Source organism: Ailuropoda melanoleuca, chromosome 4 (assembly GCF_002007445.2).
Source record: "Ailuropoda melanoleuca isolate Jingjing chromosome 4, ASM200744v2, whole genome shotgun sequence".
NCBI classification, from domain to species: domain Eukaryota; kingdom Metazoa; phylum Chordata; class Mammalia; order Carnivora; family Ursidae; genus Ailuropoda; species Ailuropoda melanoleuca.
In genome coordinates, this window is record NC_048221.1 from 91,372,564 (window position 1) to 91,390,152 (window position 17,589).

General features: G+C 44.4%; 1 protein-coding gene across 2 annotated transcripts in view; it reads left to right on the plus strand.

The window, feature by feature from the left end:
* The window catches only part of PLEK (pleckstrin), a 28,841-nt gene that overhangs the window by 9,224 nt on the left and 2,028 nt on the right, over positions 1-17,589 (plus strand). Inside the window, exons 2-9 of one of the 2 annotated variants that reach the window (XR_004624947.1) lie at positions 1,616-1,771; positions 1,995-2,176; positions 3,809-3,900; positions 6,923-7,107; positions 8,468-8,572; positions 13,472-13,555; positions 14,414-14,483; positions 15,807-16,022. Coding sequence is in view for 1 of the 2 variants with exons in the window: in XM_002925302.4 (XP_002925348.1) it covers positions 1,616-1,771; positions 1,995-2,176; positions 3,809-3,900; positions 6,923-7,107; positions 8,468-8,572; positions 13,472-13,555; positions 14,414-14,483; positions 15,810-15,946 (1,011 nt within the window). In the remaining variant the exon portion in view is untranslated. Of the gene's footprint in view, positions 1-1,615; positions 1,772-1,994; positions 2,177-3,808; positions 3,901-6,922; positions 7,108-8,467; positions 8,573-13,471; positions 13,556-14,413; positions 14,484-15,806; positions 17,505-17,589 lie in introns of those variants that run through there. The other variant, XM_002925302.4, reaches the window with a different exon arrangement.

Sequence of the window (17,589 nt, forward strand, 5' to 3'; positions counted from 1 at the left end):
GCTCCCAGCGGAGGAGCCTGATGTGGGGCTCGATCCCATACCGCCAGAATCACGCCCTGAGCCAAAAGCAGGCGCTTAACCGCTATGCCACCCAGGCGCCCCTGGATGTCCTCTTTAATAAGAAGTCTCTTTCAGTCTTTTGCCCATTTAAAAAATAGATGGTCATTTTCTTACTGATTTGCAGGAGCTCTTTATATTCTGAATATGAGTTTCTCTCAGATAGATGTAAAACAGAAAGGCATTATTATTTCATGTGTTGGCATGGGGTCTGACATTGCCTATTTTTTAAATAGATAAATAATCCAGTATTTGTATGGATACTTATTCTGCCTGTGCTGAAAAGAGATAGTGTGTTCTAATTTAAAATTATTTTTTTCAGTAACTAAAACAAAGGAAACACTTGGACAAGCAAAATGATAGTCCTGCAAGTTTTTATCTTCATTGCATAAATAGTCTTCCTTCTGGGCAACTGGACCTTTATTTAGAAGCTCTTTGTATTTTAAGATAAGCAGCAGGATCTGCTGGGAACTGGATGATAATTCTGTTTTGTGGTAGTCATGACAAGGTGACACCATGGGTTCAAAGATGAGAAGCAAAGAACCTCTTCCTTTTCTAAAGTCCTCCCAAAATATAGACAAGAAAGAGGCTTTCTTGATAGAGTCAGAATAGTTAATTTATTGCTACAAGTGTGGTTGGCATTTACCCCAACTGAAAACTTTTTTTTTAAAAAGATTTTATTAATTTATTTGACAGAGAGAGACAGCCAGCAAGAGAGGGAACACAAGCAGGGGGAGTGGGAGAGGAAGAAGCAGGCTCTCAGCAGAGGAGCCTGATGTGGGGCTTGATCCCAGAACGCTGGGATCACGCCCTGAGCCGAAGGCAGATGCTTAACGACTGCGCCACCCAGATGCCCCCCAACTGAAAACATTTTAAATAAGGATTTTGCTAAGGCCACATTGACATGGATAGTCTCACTCTGTCATTATAGGGCATTTTGCAAGTGATTTTCATACAACTTATCCGTGCTTATACACAAGGCTGCTCTCTGAATTTCTTCCTGATGTTCATATTCAGATAAAATCTGATTAGACCAAAGGATGGGAAGTAACTGCAGCTAGCATGCCACCACTTACGGCTTCCATGCCCATGCTCAAAACAGCTATTGGATTATGACACTTTTCCAGTGAGTCTGGCCTCAGGCATTGGCTACTATTTGATCTGCATTGGCCCTTGAGATCTATTTGCAATCCCTAAGTGGAATGAACACAGTGGGCAGAGTTGAGAGCAGAAAATAAACCACAGAAAGCCAGCCCAAAATGCACACAGAGGAGAATAGACAGTCATACCATATTCCCTTGGTAATTGCCCATGGGAAGCTTAACATCCCTGCTTATAGATGTATATACATGTTATCTTAAAAATTTTTTTTTTTTAACTTCCATCTGAACAGCAGTGTCCTTCTCCCCTGAAGGCTGCTTTCCTACCAGCCTCGTCATACAAATGTGCACCACCGGCATTCACACTGGCCAAAGCTAGGCCATCTGCCAAGTTATGCACCATCCATAAAATGGTTTTAGAAGACGTTGTTGCACAGCTGTCTTTGTTGTCATTATAGGGAAGTGTGTTCAACACCTGGAAACCCATGTGGGTTGTGCTGTTAGAAGATGGAATTGAATTCTATAAGAAGAAAAGTGACAACAGCCCCAAAGGAATGATTCCCCTGAAAGGAAGTACACTGACCAGCCCTTGTCAAGACTTTGGCAAAAGGATGGTGAGTCAGAATCACTAGCCACAGTGGGTACCTTGTCGTGCACTGACCTTTAAGCCTGTGCGTCGCCTACAATATGAATGTGTTCCCTGGCTCTGTCCTGCTCACCACCCCCACACTCCACCCCGGGCATTTGGGTTTCTGTTGGCCAAGCACTTCCAGAATGGGGTTGGACCTCAGCCCTTTGAAAAGAATCATTCCTAACGGGATACCTTTTGGTTTTTAGTTTGTGTTTAAGATCACTACGACCAAACAGCAGGACCACTTCTTCCAGGCAGCCTTCCTGGAGGAGAGAGATGCCTGGGTTCGGGACATCAAGAAGGCCATTAAATGCATTGAAGGAGGTCAAAAGTTTGCAAGGAAGTCCACCAGGAGGTCCATTCGACTGCCAGAAACCGTTGACTTAGGGTGATTTTCGTGTTTGCTTCACTCCACCCCTTCCTCATCCCCACCCCCACCCAACCTCCCCACTATGGAGATCTCACAACAGATCCTGCCATAAGGCTTGCTTTGGTCACCTCTGAAGGCTGTATCCACTCTTTCAAGTTGAGACTGGCACTTGATATACCGAGATGTTTTCATGAATCTGAAGGAGTGATCACAGCCTCTCCGAGGCCTAGCAGCTGAGGAGAGGAGGCTAATGGAGTATGAATTCCCTCATTTTGGGTAACCTTGTCAGAGACAGAGAGAGAGGGAGAAAGAGAGAATGCATAATTGTATTTATGAAAAAGCCATAATAACTTAGTCTTGAAAGTAAGGTTTAGGATCTCTAGATAGGTAGAAAAAGGCAGGGGCTATGTATCAAAGCAGGAAAGTTTTCAAGTTCAAGTGCTTGCATTTACACAGCCTACAATAGCCAGTCAAGGTGAACACCCATTCTGGGCAGAAGCCGTTGATGCCATGACTCGGATTAATGGTCTCTTATATTGGCTGGTTTGGAATTGCAGGTGATAGTTGTTTCCTTAAGATTTTCAGAGGCTTACAGGTAAATTCAGCACCCGCCAGGGGTTGGGAGCAAGGTTTCTTCCTTCCCGCATGCTTCACATCTCCTACCACATGAGCCTTTTTCCCTAGAGTCTCTTCACTTCTTGTAGTTTTGTTTTTTATGTTGAACATATCCTGAAACAGGAGCCCTGCCAAGAGGAATTCCATATTGTTTGCTTAACATGTTCAACAAAGATTTCGTTTACAAAATGGGGAGGGCTGGTGGGAGGGGACTGAAAAAACCCCTTCTGTAAGCCCAACACAGGTCTTAGCATATCACAGGGATTTAATAAAGTTTGCACTTTGAGCTTGGTGACAATAAGCACCTTCCCTCACTGAGAAAACTTTTTGGTGAAGACCCAAGAGGCAGTGCCCAGTCCAGCTGTAGTTGCTGGGAGGGGCTCTCAAGTGACCATGTTTCTGGCCACAGCTGTCCATGCTAAGTGGGAATGATGCTTGTGCTCCTTGGAACCACAGGATACATGAAAGTGGCCTTCTGTGTTGTGGTCTGCAATTTCTCTGATAAGGCCATCTTTAATGTATTACTTCAAGTACAAAAATGAGACCTTGCCATCTCTTATAATTTTTAGAATAAGAGAAAAGCTTAGTCGAAATATTCACTTTCTTGGAGGCAATTATCAACAACAGATGGTCTCTTGAAGGACACTTAAAGAACTGAGACACGAGGATTGAGGACAATTAAAGATCTAGAATGTGTATGGACGATTGGCCCTGAGAACCTCTCATCTTGGTACCTAACTGGGGTAACTCTCTACCTCAGGCACTAGGAGTCAAATCACCAAAGAGCTTAATGAATGTAAGAGACATTAAGTACTTTCCTAGTACATTTTGCTCCATGCTGTACAAGCCACAGTGTCACCCAAATATGAACCCAGCCCTTTACTTATGATCCAGTGGAGAGACTAGGTTCAGGGGCCACCTGAGGATGGGGGAAGCCTGTGGTCATGGCCAGCCTTTCCAAGGTGGTGAATCCCAGAGAGGACTCACCATTCTGAAAGGCCCCTCACTCACCTGTTTGTTTTGAACTCTGCACAGTGCCTTGTATCTGTCCATGAAAGATATGGAGAAAGGAATAAAAGAGCTGAATCTAGAGAAGGACAAGAAGATTTTTAATCACTGCTTCACAGGTAAAAGGCCTTCCAAGTCTGAAATGGGGCACCGTGGGAAGGCAATATGTAGTTCTCACTCAGCCTCGAGTGCGGGAGGGGGTGTGAAGGCTGGTGGGTGAATGGGGTCATAGAACACAGATTGGTGAACATGAGAATTGAACTTTCCCAGGGTGGAAACAGAAAGGAAGGTGGAAAAGAACTCTGTTGTTCAAACTAAAGTTTTGGAAGTTCAAGCTAATCAATCAAAGGGTTTCTGCCTTATCCCCACACCCCAAATAAATGGCATTATGTTGAAATAGACACAGAACTAAACAAGATAATAAATAGGAATCAAGGTATACAATGTAAGATTTAAGTGACAATACTAGAGATGTCCGAGTTTGCGCAGGGTCAGGGAGTAAGTGTCATGAGTTTAGGTAGACGGCATAGATGTTAAAAACACGTTCTTTGGAGCCAGGCTGCCTTAGTTCAAATCCTGGCTCTGCCGCCCACTTGCTGTAAAACCTTAGCCGCCCTGTGCTTCACTTTCCTTGTCTATAAAATGGGATAATCTCAGTGCACCTACTTTATAGGCTTGCTGTAATGTGTTTAGGACTGTGCCTAGTGCGCACTAAATACCATATGGTGTGAGCTGTCAGTGTGGTTGTTATAATTAAGAGGTCACGTGTCTGCACAGACAAGTCTGAGTTCAGAAAAGAGAAAGAACTCAGGAGGTTGTTGAGATGAACAGAAGTAGGAGCCTAAATTTTACCCAAAGAGATGGGTGGCATTTCATTAAGTATGGTGAGGACAAAGTTATGGGGCAGAGATAACCAGAATACACATCCAGAAGAAGAAAATGACCAGCATGGTAGAGCTAATGGTTCATTTGGGGGCTAAATGGGACATGCAGTCTGGGACTAGGTTGTCAGAGCTGGGCATGCCTTACTTATGGTGACAGAAGAGATCAAGAGAGGAAAACTCTGAGAAGATACAACAGATGTAGAATATGAGGGGCTATGCAATCAACAGAAAATTCATGAAAATGGTTCAGGTCAAAGCCAGGAAGGTGGAGGTGTGATCTGCAGTAGGAGGGTGATATTCCATGGGAATCAGCCTCAGAAAGTCAATGTTTTAGCTTAAGAGCATCAGAAAAGTCAGGGCTGAAAGTTGGGATCAAGATACCAAGCTGTGGGCCGCGATAGATAAGGGAAACTGACAAGAGCAAGGCATCCTCTAGCAAAGGAAGAGGTTCTGAAATAGGTCTGGGCACAAGGTCCAGGACATACTTATTCCCTGTGTAATGTGTTACCGAGTCCCAGAGTAGAGGGGCTAGAACTTCTGAAGTCTTGTTCACCGAAGGTCAGGGTGGGTTCTAAAAATTTAGGTGGGGTCAAATTTTCCTGTGGGACCCTGGCGGTCTCAGTGGAGAAACAAGACTATGGCAGAGACTGGGACTCAGGCACTGCTGACAAGTGATGGAGGACCTTGAATGTTGGGTGACAGGGAGATGGAACTTGTCCTTCCAACTTCAGCATGCCTGGCTGAGCAAATACGGACTCTAGGGTTAGAACACGGGTGAAGGACCATTAATGGTGTAACTCAGGCCTAAGGTCATTTAAGCTCTCTGCGCCTTAATTTTCTCATTCTTAAATGAGGTCTGTAATCACTGGCCTAACTCTTTTATAGGGTAACTATGAGGGTTAAGAGCAGAAATGCAGTATTAGTTTATCCTTCTACAAAAGAAAAGTAGGTATGAAACTCATGGAAGTCTCACTAGCAAACTCTTGTTTCAAAGATAGTCTATGCTATTGCTCTTGCTTTGATGACCTGGAACTTGTTGCCTGTTATGTTGGCTCCCTGGTTGTTTACCTTTGTACAGAATATGCCATTTTCTGTACAAGGCTTTGTTGTAGCCTGCTAATAATCCAATTGATGGGTCAATTTCTTTTTATCCTCTTTGCAAGCCTCTCATGAGGCAGAAGTTTGATTAGATGACTTCTCAAGATCACTGCTAGACCCTGCAAGTGACATGATCAAATTTTAATTTAGGACCATACATGTCTGATCATGTGATTTTTTTTTTTTTTAAGATTTCATTTATTTGACAGAGAGAGACACAGCAAGAGAGGGAACACAAGTAGGGGGAGTGGGAGAAGGAGGCCCCCCCACTGAGCAGGGAGCCCGATGTGGGGCTCAATCCCAGAACCCTGGGATCATGACCTGAGCTGAAGGCAGACGCTTAACGACTGAGCCACCCAGGCACCTCTGAACATGTGATTTTCTGCTTAAAAATTTGCAATGGTTCTTCATTGCCAAATTTCTTAATATGACATCAAAGCTCTCCCACTCACCTTGCGCCCTCCTCTTTCTCTTATTTCACCTTCGTTTCACCAGCTCTACCCTCTGCACCCCCAAAAGGGCTGCTTCATGCCTGTGGGCCTTTGTTCCCATGCTGCTGCTCCCTCAGCCTGTGTTGGATCCCATCAGCCCCCGTTTCACGTGCTCGGCAAACATTTACTCATGTTTTAGGCCTGAGCCCTGTGCTGCTTCCTTTATGAATCTTTTCCCGAGAGTGCATGCCAGCCCCCCTACCCTACCAGCCCTTTCCACACCTTCCTGCAGATTTGACCCAGTAGCCCCGCTGCACTGCATTGACCCACTGCAGGACGCTTGTTACCGTCCTTAAGTATATCGCATCTCTTCCTTTCAGATTCCCCGAGGGAGTGGCCCCATTATCCGTCACAGCACTTAGCACCCAGTAGAGGCTCAAGTGTCTGTTCATTAATGGAATAAATGAGTGAGTTAGTAAAACCTATTTCTTGGACGCATGCATCTCTCCTTACGGAGCATGTAGATGCTTTTAAAAACCTTCTACAGGGTACCTTTTGTTTCCAAGTATCTATCCCACTGATTTCATTTCTCCTTCTTGGAATAACAGGGAATGCGGGACAAGTCAGACACGTGGGGGCTCTGGAGCTCTTCAGGGGTGACTGTCGGTGGCTTGTTCTTTGGTACTTTGGTAAGGAGCGTTAACCTGCCTTCTGATGGTCCCATCCAGGTAACTGTGTCATCGATTGGCTGGTGTCCAATAAGTCTGTTCGGAATCGCCAGGAAGGCCTCATGATTGCCTCCTCACTGCTCGGTGAAGGGTACCTGCAGCCCGCTGGGGAACTGTCCAAGAATGCAGCAGATGGAACTGCTGAAAACCCTTTCCTGGACAACGCTGATGCCTTTTATTACTTTGTAAGTGAGAAATGCTACCCATTTACTCTTCCCGTAATGGGGGCTGCCCTACACAGATTCTAGGTTGACTTTAATTCATATCCGCATGTGCGAAAGAAAGAACCCAGCCCTGTGGAGAGTAGTTAAATGTCTCTGACTTGTCCTTCTCTGCAATGCCTGCTCTATCCAGTAAACCGGTTTAAAGAAAAATGTTGTTTACTTGAATAGTTTTTTTAAATTGACTTTGAAAACTTTATTCTTCTTCTAAGCAATAATTCGTTTATAAAACTTACCAGGCCCTAGTACATTCTAGGCACTCCCCTAGACAAAGGAGATATAGCAGTGAAAAAAAAAATGGGCAAAAATTGTGTCCCTCGGAGCTTCCTTTCTAGAGGGAAATCTGTAAAATCACAATGTGCTAGTTGTATTTTTCCAAATATATATTATAATACACTACTCTTAACATGAAATGTGTTCATCCATATCCCCTTCTCCAATCATCTTGTTTCTCTCCCATGTATGCTTACCAAGATTGGGAAACACTACATTGCACAATATGGACCTAATCTTGTGCCATATGAGAAAGCCAGGAGCTGTGGGTTTCTAGGGGGATTTTGGCAGTTTTGTTTCAATGTGGGGGCCGAGTGCAAAAGTTAGGAAGCTACTTAAGAGAACCACCTTCTTACAAAAATGAAGTGAATATCCCCAAGAGAGTTTCATTTCACTTTGGGGGAAGTTCCACTGTCAGTTTTTTTTTTTTCCCCCCAGACCTTTGATCTGGTTGTTTATAGCCATTTAAATGTGGGATTCTAAAAATACCCACCAGAACAGCTCTTCTTCCTCTGTATGATTCATTACCTGCTTATAGCTGAGCAAGTCCCAGTTCCCTCTTGACCTCAGAGCATGAGGCTGGATGGACCCATCATGCTCTTGGTCTTCTCAAAGTAGAAGGGCTAAGTAGTAAAGGTCATAATGGAGATTGTGCCATGCAGTGTCTTATAAATGAGCCAACTCTGCTTCCAAGGACATGGCCATGAAGGGCCAAGAGAAGGAAGGCTTTGGGCAAGGAAGAAATGTGCTGAGCTAGACTTAGAATATGGCTTGGGGACCCCAAGAAAATGAAAGGATTGACAAGGTCTCACTTGAGTGGAAATGAGAGAGCCTCTAGCAACAAGGAACAAGCAGCTAGAGACAAGAAATGCGGAGGGGAAATGAGCTCACCAAGGAAGACCTTTAAAGTGTAGGTTGGGGTATGAACCACAGTAGGAAGGGGAAAAGGAGCCTACTCCAGTGGCTGGAGGGGAGAGAGAGAAAGGAAAAGATACAAGTAGCCATCTGCCTTAGAGTGGTAAACAGACTTGCTGGTTTGGTTTCCCAACAGCCAGACAGCGGGTTCTTCTGTGAAGAGAATTCCAGTGATGATGATGTGATTCTGAAAGAAGAATTCAGAGGGGTCATTATCAAGCAGGGGTGTTTACTGAAGCAGGTGAGTGGCCATCACTCTTCCCTCCTCGTCTTTTCCCTCTTACCAAGTCCTTTTAACTTCTATGTTACCAAATGGTATTTGTTCTGTTTGTCCAATACTCAACAAGAAAATGAACCCCGCAGAGTGAAAGACAAAAAAAGCTCAGGAGACGATCAAAGTGGCATTAGGACAGGAGGACTGGGGCAGGTAGAGCACAAGATGCACCTTGAAATGGGGGAAACTCTTCTTTTATCAGTATAGTGGGGGAAAAGAGATGTTTCAAGAAAAATATTGACCTTTTCATTAGCTGGAAAAAATCAATTGGCTAAAAGGTGCCATCCAGAGGACAGAGATGTTTCATGAGAGAAGTACTTCCCCTTGCCTATCCCTCCTTTTTGCAAAGTGACCAGGAAACAGGAACAAGCCACACTCAGGAGAGGATCACGCACCACTGAAAGCAAGGAAGTCGTGTTCCAGACCATGGGTAGGACATGGGGGGACCAAATCCAGGGCATGCCTGAAACCATCTTTGCAGGAGCCGTAGTGGACAAAGGTCCAACGCAGTCAGACGGCATGCACTCTGTCCTGGGGGCCGGGGCAGGTCAGGAGCAGTTAGATGACAGGTCTCCACAGGCACAGGCCACTGTCAGTCGGGGAGGCAATGGCCGGGGTGGACTGAAGAGCTCTGGTTGGTTACCAGATGCTAAGGCACAGAACGTCAAGAGGTAAGAGAATGCAAGAGCTGCGGGTGAGGGAGGAAGCCAGGGCCAGCACCTGGTAGAGGAAAAAGCAGCAGGAAGACGTGGAAATATTCAGGGGGAAAAAACTGATACTAGCATATGGTGTCCTAGAAACCAAAGCTGCTTTCTAAAGCCAAGGTTTTACTTTCCTGGCTGTGCCGCGAGCTGTCTTCAAGGCACTGCTTAGTTTATGAAGTATGGGACTGAGATTTAACTTTCCTCATAAGAGGACCCTGAACTTGCAGGGTGAAGAGGAAAGAACCAAAGTTGAGCCTCTATTCACATTTAAAAAGAACTTTGGACTCGTTGAGATGAGGTATAGGTAGGGATTTTGAGTTTCACTGAGGAAGAAGTGAGGCATTAATGTGAAACACTGATCTTAACATCGGGTTTTGAGAGAACAGGGTCCTAAGAGATAATACAGGAAAGATTGAGAAAGAATTAATTCACAGATGATTCTAACAACTTTTATGACAGCATGACCACTGACTAGATTAAAAGGAATGTATAGGCACAGGGCGAACCTTCGATAGGGAAGGTTCTGACAATTGTCTGTGAGCAGTTTGCCCACCGATAGCTCCCTCTGGTTCTACCAAACGTTACCCTGTTCCTGGCTCTTTGATTACAGATGCTGGAAGGTGGTTGTTAAGACGAGGGGAACTTGGGAAGGAATTTCATTATTTCTTTATTTTGTTTATTCAGTCTATAGTTCTATCTTGTTATCTGTTGTGACTTTCCTTGACTTAGTTGATCTGGCAAGTGTTACTCGAGAGTGGGGCCCTGAGAAAACTGAACATGAAGGTTGGAAAGGGTAGACAAAGTCTGGGCCAGACTGAAGTCAAATCTGGGCAAAGCACCCCAATGGGTGCCTGGGGGCGGGGGCGGTCCAAAAAATTGGCTGAGGGTAATGGTTATCTGAGTGTGTGTTGAAGATACTAGGGACTTGAAGTAGGCTTACTTCTGTGTGTTTCTTCACCTTCCTTTCCTTGGCTTTTGATAGGTACAATTTAGCCTTAGCTAGCCTAGTTGTTACGTATTTTAATCCTCCAGGGAGCTGTTAAAATTGCACCCCAGGCCAATTAAATCAGTCTCTGGATTTTACAGCTCTGCAAGGATTCTAAAGTATGGCCAAGGCTGAGAACCATAGAGTTAGCCTTTTTCTTAAAAGTGAATTTGTCCTATTATAAAATACCACTGTTTAAATAGCCATCCCTCAGCCTCCTCTTAGCATGAAAACGGAAACCTATGTGCATTCAGGAGTTTTGTTCATTTACAACTTTCTTTCCTCTACTTTTGGGGGTGGGAGAGGGAACAGAAACCTGTTCTATTTTGATTGATGCCCCCCCCTTTAATGTTTCCAACCTCTTAGCTCAGTGGTTTTATAACCTGGTTCATATCAGAATCACCCGAGGGAATTAAAAATTTTCTTCAGGTGTCACAAAGCTCAACCACTCTGTGTCTGCTGCTGGGAACTAGCCAGGGTTAATGTGCATAGAAGGCTTCTCATGACGAAGGACACCTGTGCCCCACACCTCACAGGTGGGAAGTAGCTGGGTCCAACTGGAAGTCAGCCATGCCCCCCCCCCCCGCCGCCCCGCATTCTTCCCACTTTTCCCATCCCAGAGGAAATAATTCTACTTGGGAGATGAAGCAAGTTTGAGGAGGAATGATAGTGAATTATATTCAATATAATCCCTTTAACATAACTCGTTCTGTTGTGACAATGAATAAAACATCTAATTTCTCAACCATGTGTAGGTTTTTTGATGATGAGGGACAACGTATTATATGTGTTTTTCTCCCATCTGTTGAACAGTTCAGCATCCTTGGTCTGTAATTGATAATAAATCTTTGTAGATCAAATGAAATCTAATATAAGTGGCTGGAAGGTCAGCAACAATTCTTAGAAACCCCAGGCATGCACACATTCCTTCCAATGCCTCAGGAAATACTCATTAAATGAAGGATGGTCAGATACCCACCTACTAACATTAAACTTTTTAATGCGTCGATCGTGATGTCGGTGAGGGCTTCAAGGCAGTAGGTAGCCGGCCAGGGTTGGCTGATTTCACATCCTCCTGTGACCTTCCTCCCACGATTCCTAAGAACTTGTTATTCACCCAGGGCTGGCACGAGAGATCCTGAAATGTGTGTCCACAGGTCAGGAAGAAATGGTGTCGGGCAGAAACTTTAGTATTCTCATCTTATGGGCAACATTAGCTAAGGCAAAGAGCAAGAATTCATAAAAAGAATTTTAGAAATCGATGTTTTGCAAAAGCCATTTGACTCTGTTCTCCCGTATGACTCCATAGGGTTCCTGGCTTCATCCCTTAGGCAAGTAAAAACCTCTTTGGAGATGAGTTCCTTGACTAAATGCTTGGCCAAATAACTTAGACCCATTCTTGAAAGCTCCCTTTAAACTCCTTTGACCTGGCATTACGAAGAAGGCACTGTTTGCTAAAACCATAAATGTTCCACTGTTTTCTATATGAGCACAATGAAAAATATTGGAGAATTTGTATATATGCCTTTCAATATGTGGTGCTTTAGAATTAACAAATAATATGCTTCATATTGGCAAGGGAGAAACTATATATCTTCTAATCTAATATATATATATAAAATCTAAAAGAAAATATGTATGTATTTTGCTAGTGGAGATATTTAAGTCATTTGAACTTTTCATGGGAAATAATTAATATATACATATATATTCATTATATATACATACATATATATATATTTTTGCTAGTGGAGATATTTAAGTCTTTTGAAATTTTCATGGGAAATAATGAAATCAGGTTTACCATGACATTTTTAAAATTTGTTATAAGCTAACTGAAGAAACTGGGTAATTCATGGCAATTACAAACAGTCATGAAGAAGCTTCTGGGGTGAGATTCTCTATGCCAGGCACAGGGCTGGGTATTGGAGAAACAAAGATAAACAAGACACAAATCCTGTCTTCCAAAGTCACTGTCTCAATGACATCACTTCGTTGCAAAAGCCCAGGTCCTATTCGCTTTCATCATGTCTGCACAGGGCCTATTCCTTCCCATTTCCATTGCTGCTACCTGATGTTAGTTCCTCGTAATTCTATGTGTGGATTGTTGCAATCATTTCCTGATGACCTTCTTTTTACCTTATTATCTTCCCCGCGGCTTATCTTTGACCTAGCCAGCTGGACCGTCCTATAGATGGTCGCCATATTAATCTTCCTAAAATGCGATTGTAATCTTTCCACCTCTGACTCAGAAGCTATCAGCAATGACCTTCACCTTGTATTTTAAGTCTCTTTGCACTTTCTCAAATTTTCCTCTGCTGTTCCTCATGAACCCTGTGTTCTAGCCAGAGTGGTCTTATTCACCAATGTCTGCATACGCCTGGTGTGTTTCCACTGCTGCTTTTTTGTTGTCAAGTCTTCCCACCCACCTCTTTCTCACCCATCTGATTCCTGTGTGTCCTCTGTGGATAAGTTCAGATCTTCATGAGGTTCTCTTTGACGTCCCAATCCCACATATAATTCCCTTGAAATCCATTATCCATACCAATTAAATTCAGACATTTATTATTTTATATTTCCACATAGGTTATAAACTCTTTGAAGAATAGGGCTATGTCTTAATCTCTTTATATCCCCCATATTACCCAATAACATACAATATATGTACCTTGTATACAGTACCATCTTCTGTAATACTAATATAATACTAAAGCTGGAAGACAATCTTAAAAGTAATTAGTCCATGGGGCGCCTGGGTGGCTCAGTCAGGAAAGCGTCTGACTCTTGGTTTTGGCTCATGTCATGATCTTGGGATCTTGGGATGGATCCCCGAGTTGAGCCCCAAGTTGAGCTCTGCACTCAGGTGGAGTCCACTTGTCCCTCTCCTTCTGCTCCTTCTCCTGCGTGTGCTCTCTCTCTCTCTGTCATAAATAAATAAAATCTTTGAAAACAAAAAGAAATAATCCATACTATCATAATATCCAGATTGTTCACTGGCCCTAGTGTCATGTCCCTGACAAAGACCTGGGTTGGGCCCCGGTTCTCCTGGAGTTGATATTTCACCTTTTTTTTTTTCTCGTTTTTTCAACTCAACAAAGACTTATTATGTAGATACTATGTGTACAGAGTCATGCCAAGTACTCATCATTCCTCTTCTTATGTTGATCCTGGATACAGGGGCACAGGAGGAAAAACTGGAAAGTGAGGAAGTTCATTCTGAGAGAAGACCCTGCCTACCTGCACTATTATGACCCAGCCGGGGTGAGAGACTGTGGTCCACAAACCCATCGCACTCAAAGCCTCGGCTGCACCCGCTCTCTGGGCCTCCCAGTCTCCTTTCTGCTTGGTTTCTTTCACATTTTCTCTTTACCTTCCCACTCCTTTTTCTCCTGCCCTCCTCTTCCTTTTCCTCTCCCCTCTCACTGTGAAGATGGGAGGTCTTAGGCTTTGAGACCAGCATAAGCTCAAGGATGAAAGAAAATATCGCTATATTGTCATTTATTTGGTCAACTCAACATAATTTTTTTTTGGTCCCAATCTGAAATTTGGAGGAATTCAACCAGTCCAATTCATTGTTCTTATTTTAATATGCAAAAAAGTGATAATTCCTCCTCTGGGCCAATTTGGATGAGAGCATTGAGTAAGTCTAGCCATTTGGGCTGTTGGCTATTCGGAAGAGGGTCTTTTCCTTAATAAAATGAGCCAACTCTAACGTGTAAAGACAGCTCTATCTGGGTTGGGTCCTCAGCCTCTGCTTGCAGTGCAGGGCTCTTTGATTCCATCCTGCGAGGGTTATGTTTCTGTGTCAGTTGTGTGGGAGCTGGAGAGCTCTGGAAACGTGCAGTGATTCTCTCATGGGACATGGTGATGCGGTCTCTCCACCTGCCCTGTCCTTTCTTCCAGAATGGAAACTCAGATTGACTCAAGTCTCGTTGCCCAGCCTCCCCCAGTAAAGTGGGGCGTGGAGGCTCTGGAAGGGGTTTTCTTCAGTCTCCTTCTGCTCTTACCCATTTGGGGTGCCCTAATCTATACCAGAGAGAGTCTGTGCGGCTTTTGTGCCAACAGGATAAGGCATATTCATACACCGGAAACATAACGAAAGACTCCTCTCTTCTCTAGGGGGAAGATCCTCTGGGAGCAATTCACTTGAGAGGCTGCGTCGTGACTTCAGTGGAGAGCAACCCAGATGGTAAGAATGAATTTCTGCTTGAGAGAGGTGTGTCTGCTCAGGCTTCCTTCCCGCACCTGGGTGTCCTGAGCCAACAGCAATCGATCGCTCACTTAATCAATCAGGCCAAGCATGAATGAATTTCTGCCTGAACACCTGGGAGACGCCAAGAGTTATTTTCTCCCAGATGCTTCCCTGGCTCTTTGGGCCTTGGAGAGGAGGAGTGGCTTTCTAGATGCCTTGAGTAAATCCTTGAGCAATGTTGAGAAAAACTTAGCGCTCGGAACTGGCTGAAATGGAGAGACTTACTACCTCCTGATACCTGTAATTAAGCCACAACATTCCTTAAAGGGGATCTTCGACACATCCAGACCAGGAAATATCCCACAGCAAAAGGAGCATTTGTGCAGTGAGGCAGGGTAGTGAGTGGAAGGTGCACCTGGCTTATAGTTACGTCTGTGCCAGTCGGTGAGTGGCATGGTCTTGGGTGACTCACCTAATGAATCTGGGCCTTAGCTCCTCCTCTGGAATGAGGGGTCACACCAGTGACCTCTGGGTCCCAGATCACAAGTCGGTGATGTGGTGCGTGGAATAGCATGCTGGTGTCGGCTGCTTTCACAGGTGCGGGAGTGAGGGGGATCCCAGTGGAGAGGGGGTTTAGACAGCCCGGCCCTGGTTTTGCCATGTCATTTTGGGGTTATGATGTTACAGAGGCTGATGGGAAAACACTACAGATGCAAAAGCTAGATTTTTACTACTCCTGGATCTGCTCACTGTCCTCTCCTCATAGAATGATGATTTTTGATTTGGTGTGGTTGTTTTAAGTCCCGTCACACTCTCGGCCAGTTTATTATATTTCGACCTTTCAGCAGAGACTCTAACTTAGCCCATGATAAGAACAAGTTGAGGCTATAATGGTGGTACTGGGAGTGCGTCTGGGTTTTCGGTTTTGTTTTTCATTCTAGTATATTAGAGTCAATTCTTGGTTCATATTATGAGCAGAGGAAATGTACTCGTTAGACACAGTCGGTGTGCAAAAGTGAGAAATTTAGTTTGCTTGTAAACTATAAAAGCAAATGTTTGTCCTTGAGTATTTTACTTATTTCTCAAGCACACAAACTCACACACATGCACAGAATCATACTATGTGCCTATCTATATAAATACTATATATATATAATTATACAGTAAATACATATGATCCAACAATGATGGTAAGTTTGAAAACCACATATTTAATTTTTTTAGAACGCTAAAAAAATTAAAATTGCAATCCTTGCAAAAGGCGGATGAACTGGGCGGCCTTTCCAGTGCACGTGCGCTGTCATTCACTCTCTTTTTCAGCAGTCAGGAAGAGTGAAGAGGAGAACCTCTTTGAGATCATCACTGCTGATGAAGTTCATTATTTCTTGCAAGCGGCCACCCCCAAGGAGCGCACTGAGTGGATCAAAGCCATCCAGGTGGCCTCCCGGACTGGGAAGTGAGAATATTTCTGCAGCTCATCGTCGCTCTCCTAAGGGTACCCCACGGATAAGCTCGGTCTGGGACTGTCCACTTCTGGTGACACATCAATGAGAAAGGGCCCAGGGTTGGGAAATTTTTGTCTGCAGAGGTTCTGAATGTAGCTAACCACATGCTGTGTCCTGTTCACCAGCGCCAACCACATTGCTCACTGAAGCCTCTCTGTGTCCCCCAAGCAGATGTAACAAGCTGTGCGGCCTGGCCTCACTGCTTCATCTCTCCAGGCCCAAGCTTCAAAACCAAAAGCCCTGGGATTCTAATACCCATGGAAGTGAAAGTGTCTCTAGTCACCCAGTAAGTGCGTGCCACTCTTAGGCTTCATCTTGGCCCTTGGATCCCGACACATTCTTCCCTTTAAATCTGTCCCTAATCGGTACTAAGGGGACTAGGCATAAACCTCTTGTTCTCATTTGCCACCTTCTCTTGCTCTTGGCCATTAGATCATGTATCATGAAGGAGAACTTTCTTCTTCCTTCCTCACTCAGACCAGAAATTTCCTCATAGCCAGTGCCCCAGGGTTGGCTTTTAGGTTGAAGCCTTCTATCACTTACTACAGCCTGGAAAGTTCTATCTTCTGGGAAAATGACCCAAGGAAGCCAGGAATAGCCGAGGGTCTTTTCTGTGCCCTGAAGCCATCCAGAGCAGGCATATTCCCCTCCCACTTGAGGCTGATGTGAGACGGGTGTATCTTTGTCCCTTTCTGGAGCATTTCTCTACCATTGATTGTAATTAGGAGGGGGAACTCCAAATCTTTGAGGTTCTGTTTTGATTGAATGTTTGCAGGAAAAAGTGGTCAGATGGGTTCCCTCCATGGGTTTCTTTCTTGGGTGAAGGGCTTGGGGGCTGGCTGGCTGGTGTACCGCCCCCCCCAACCCCCATTCCAGCGGCTGCAGGGGCTGGACTGAAGACTGGCAGACTGTGATGGGCTTATACAAAGCACTGAGATGACTTAAGTCTAGACAGAACTCCTGGAGGTGGCCGTCCACACTGCAGTGCCTCCAGTTCCACGGTCAGCGATACTCTGGTTGTCCTGAGCTTTAGGCCCAAGCTGTAGCTGCTCTTGCTTGGCCTCTGCAGGGCCTCATGAACCCATTACCAACCAGAGCGATCTGACCCAGTTTCATATTGGGTACCTGTTTTCAACCTTCGACCCTGTCCACCAACTAGTGATTCTACCCCCAATTTGAGAAAAACCCCAGGTATGTGTGTGAAGGTGCATTTTTTCAGTTTCAGATTTCTAACTTTAAGGCTCTAGTGAGAAAAGGAGAGCAGAAAATTCTTCCTGATTTTATCACCTCCTCTCTTTCCCTCCCCCCATTTCACATAATACCCATGAGGCTATTCCTACTCCCAGATTGTTTTCTTAATGGACTAGGGGTAAAAGATTACCTTTCCTCTGATTCTTTAGTAAGCTGTCTTCTTAGATCATGCGCAATAGTTTTTCTACATTCAGTGTTAAAAGTATTTATTAATATGGAGTCAACTTTATGTTTTGAAATAAACATGACCGTGTTTAGCGTCTCTTTGGTGTGGTGGTTCTGAAGTTTTGCTTCCCATTGATGACTCTCTTGTCCTACAACCCACTTTCACTTCCTGAGGATAATGC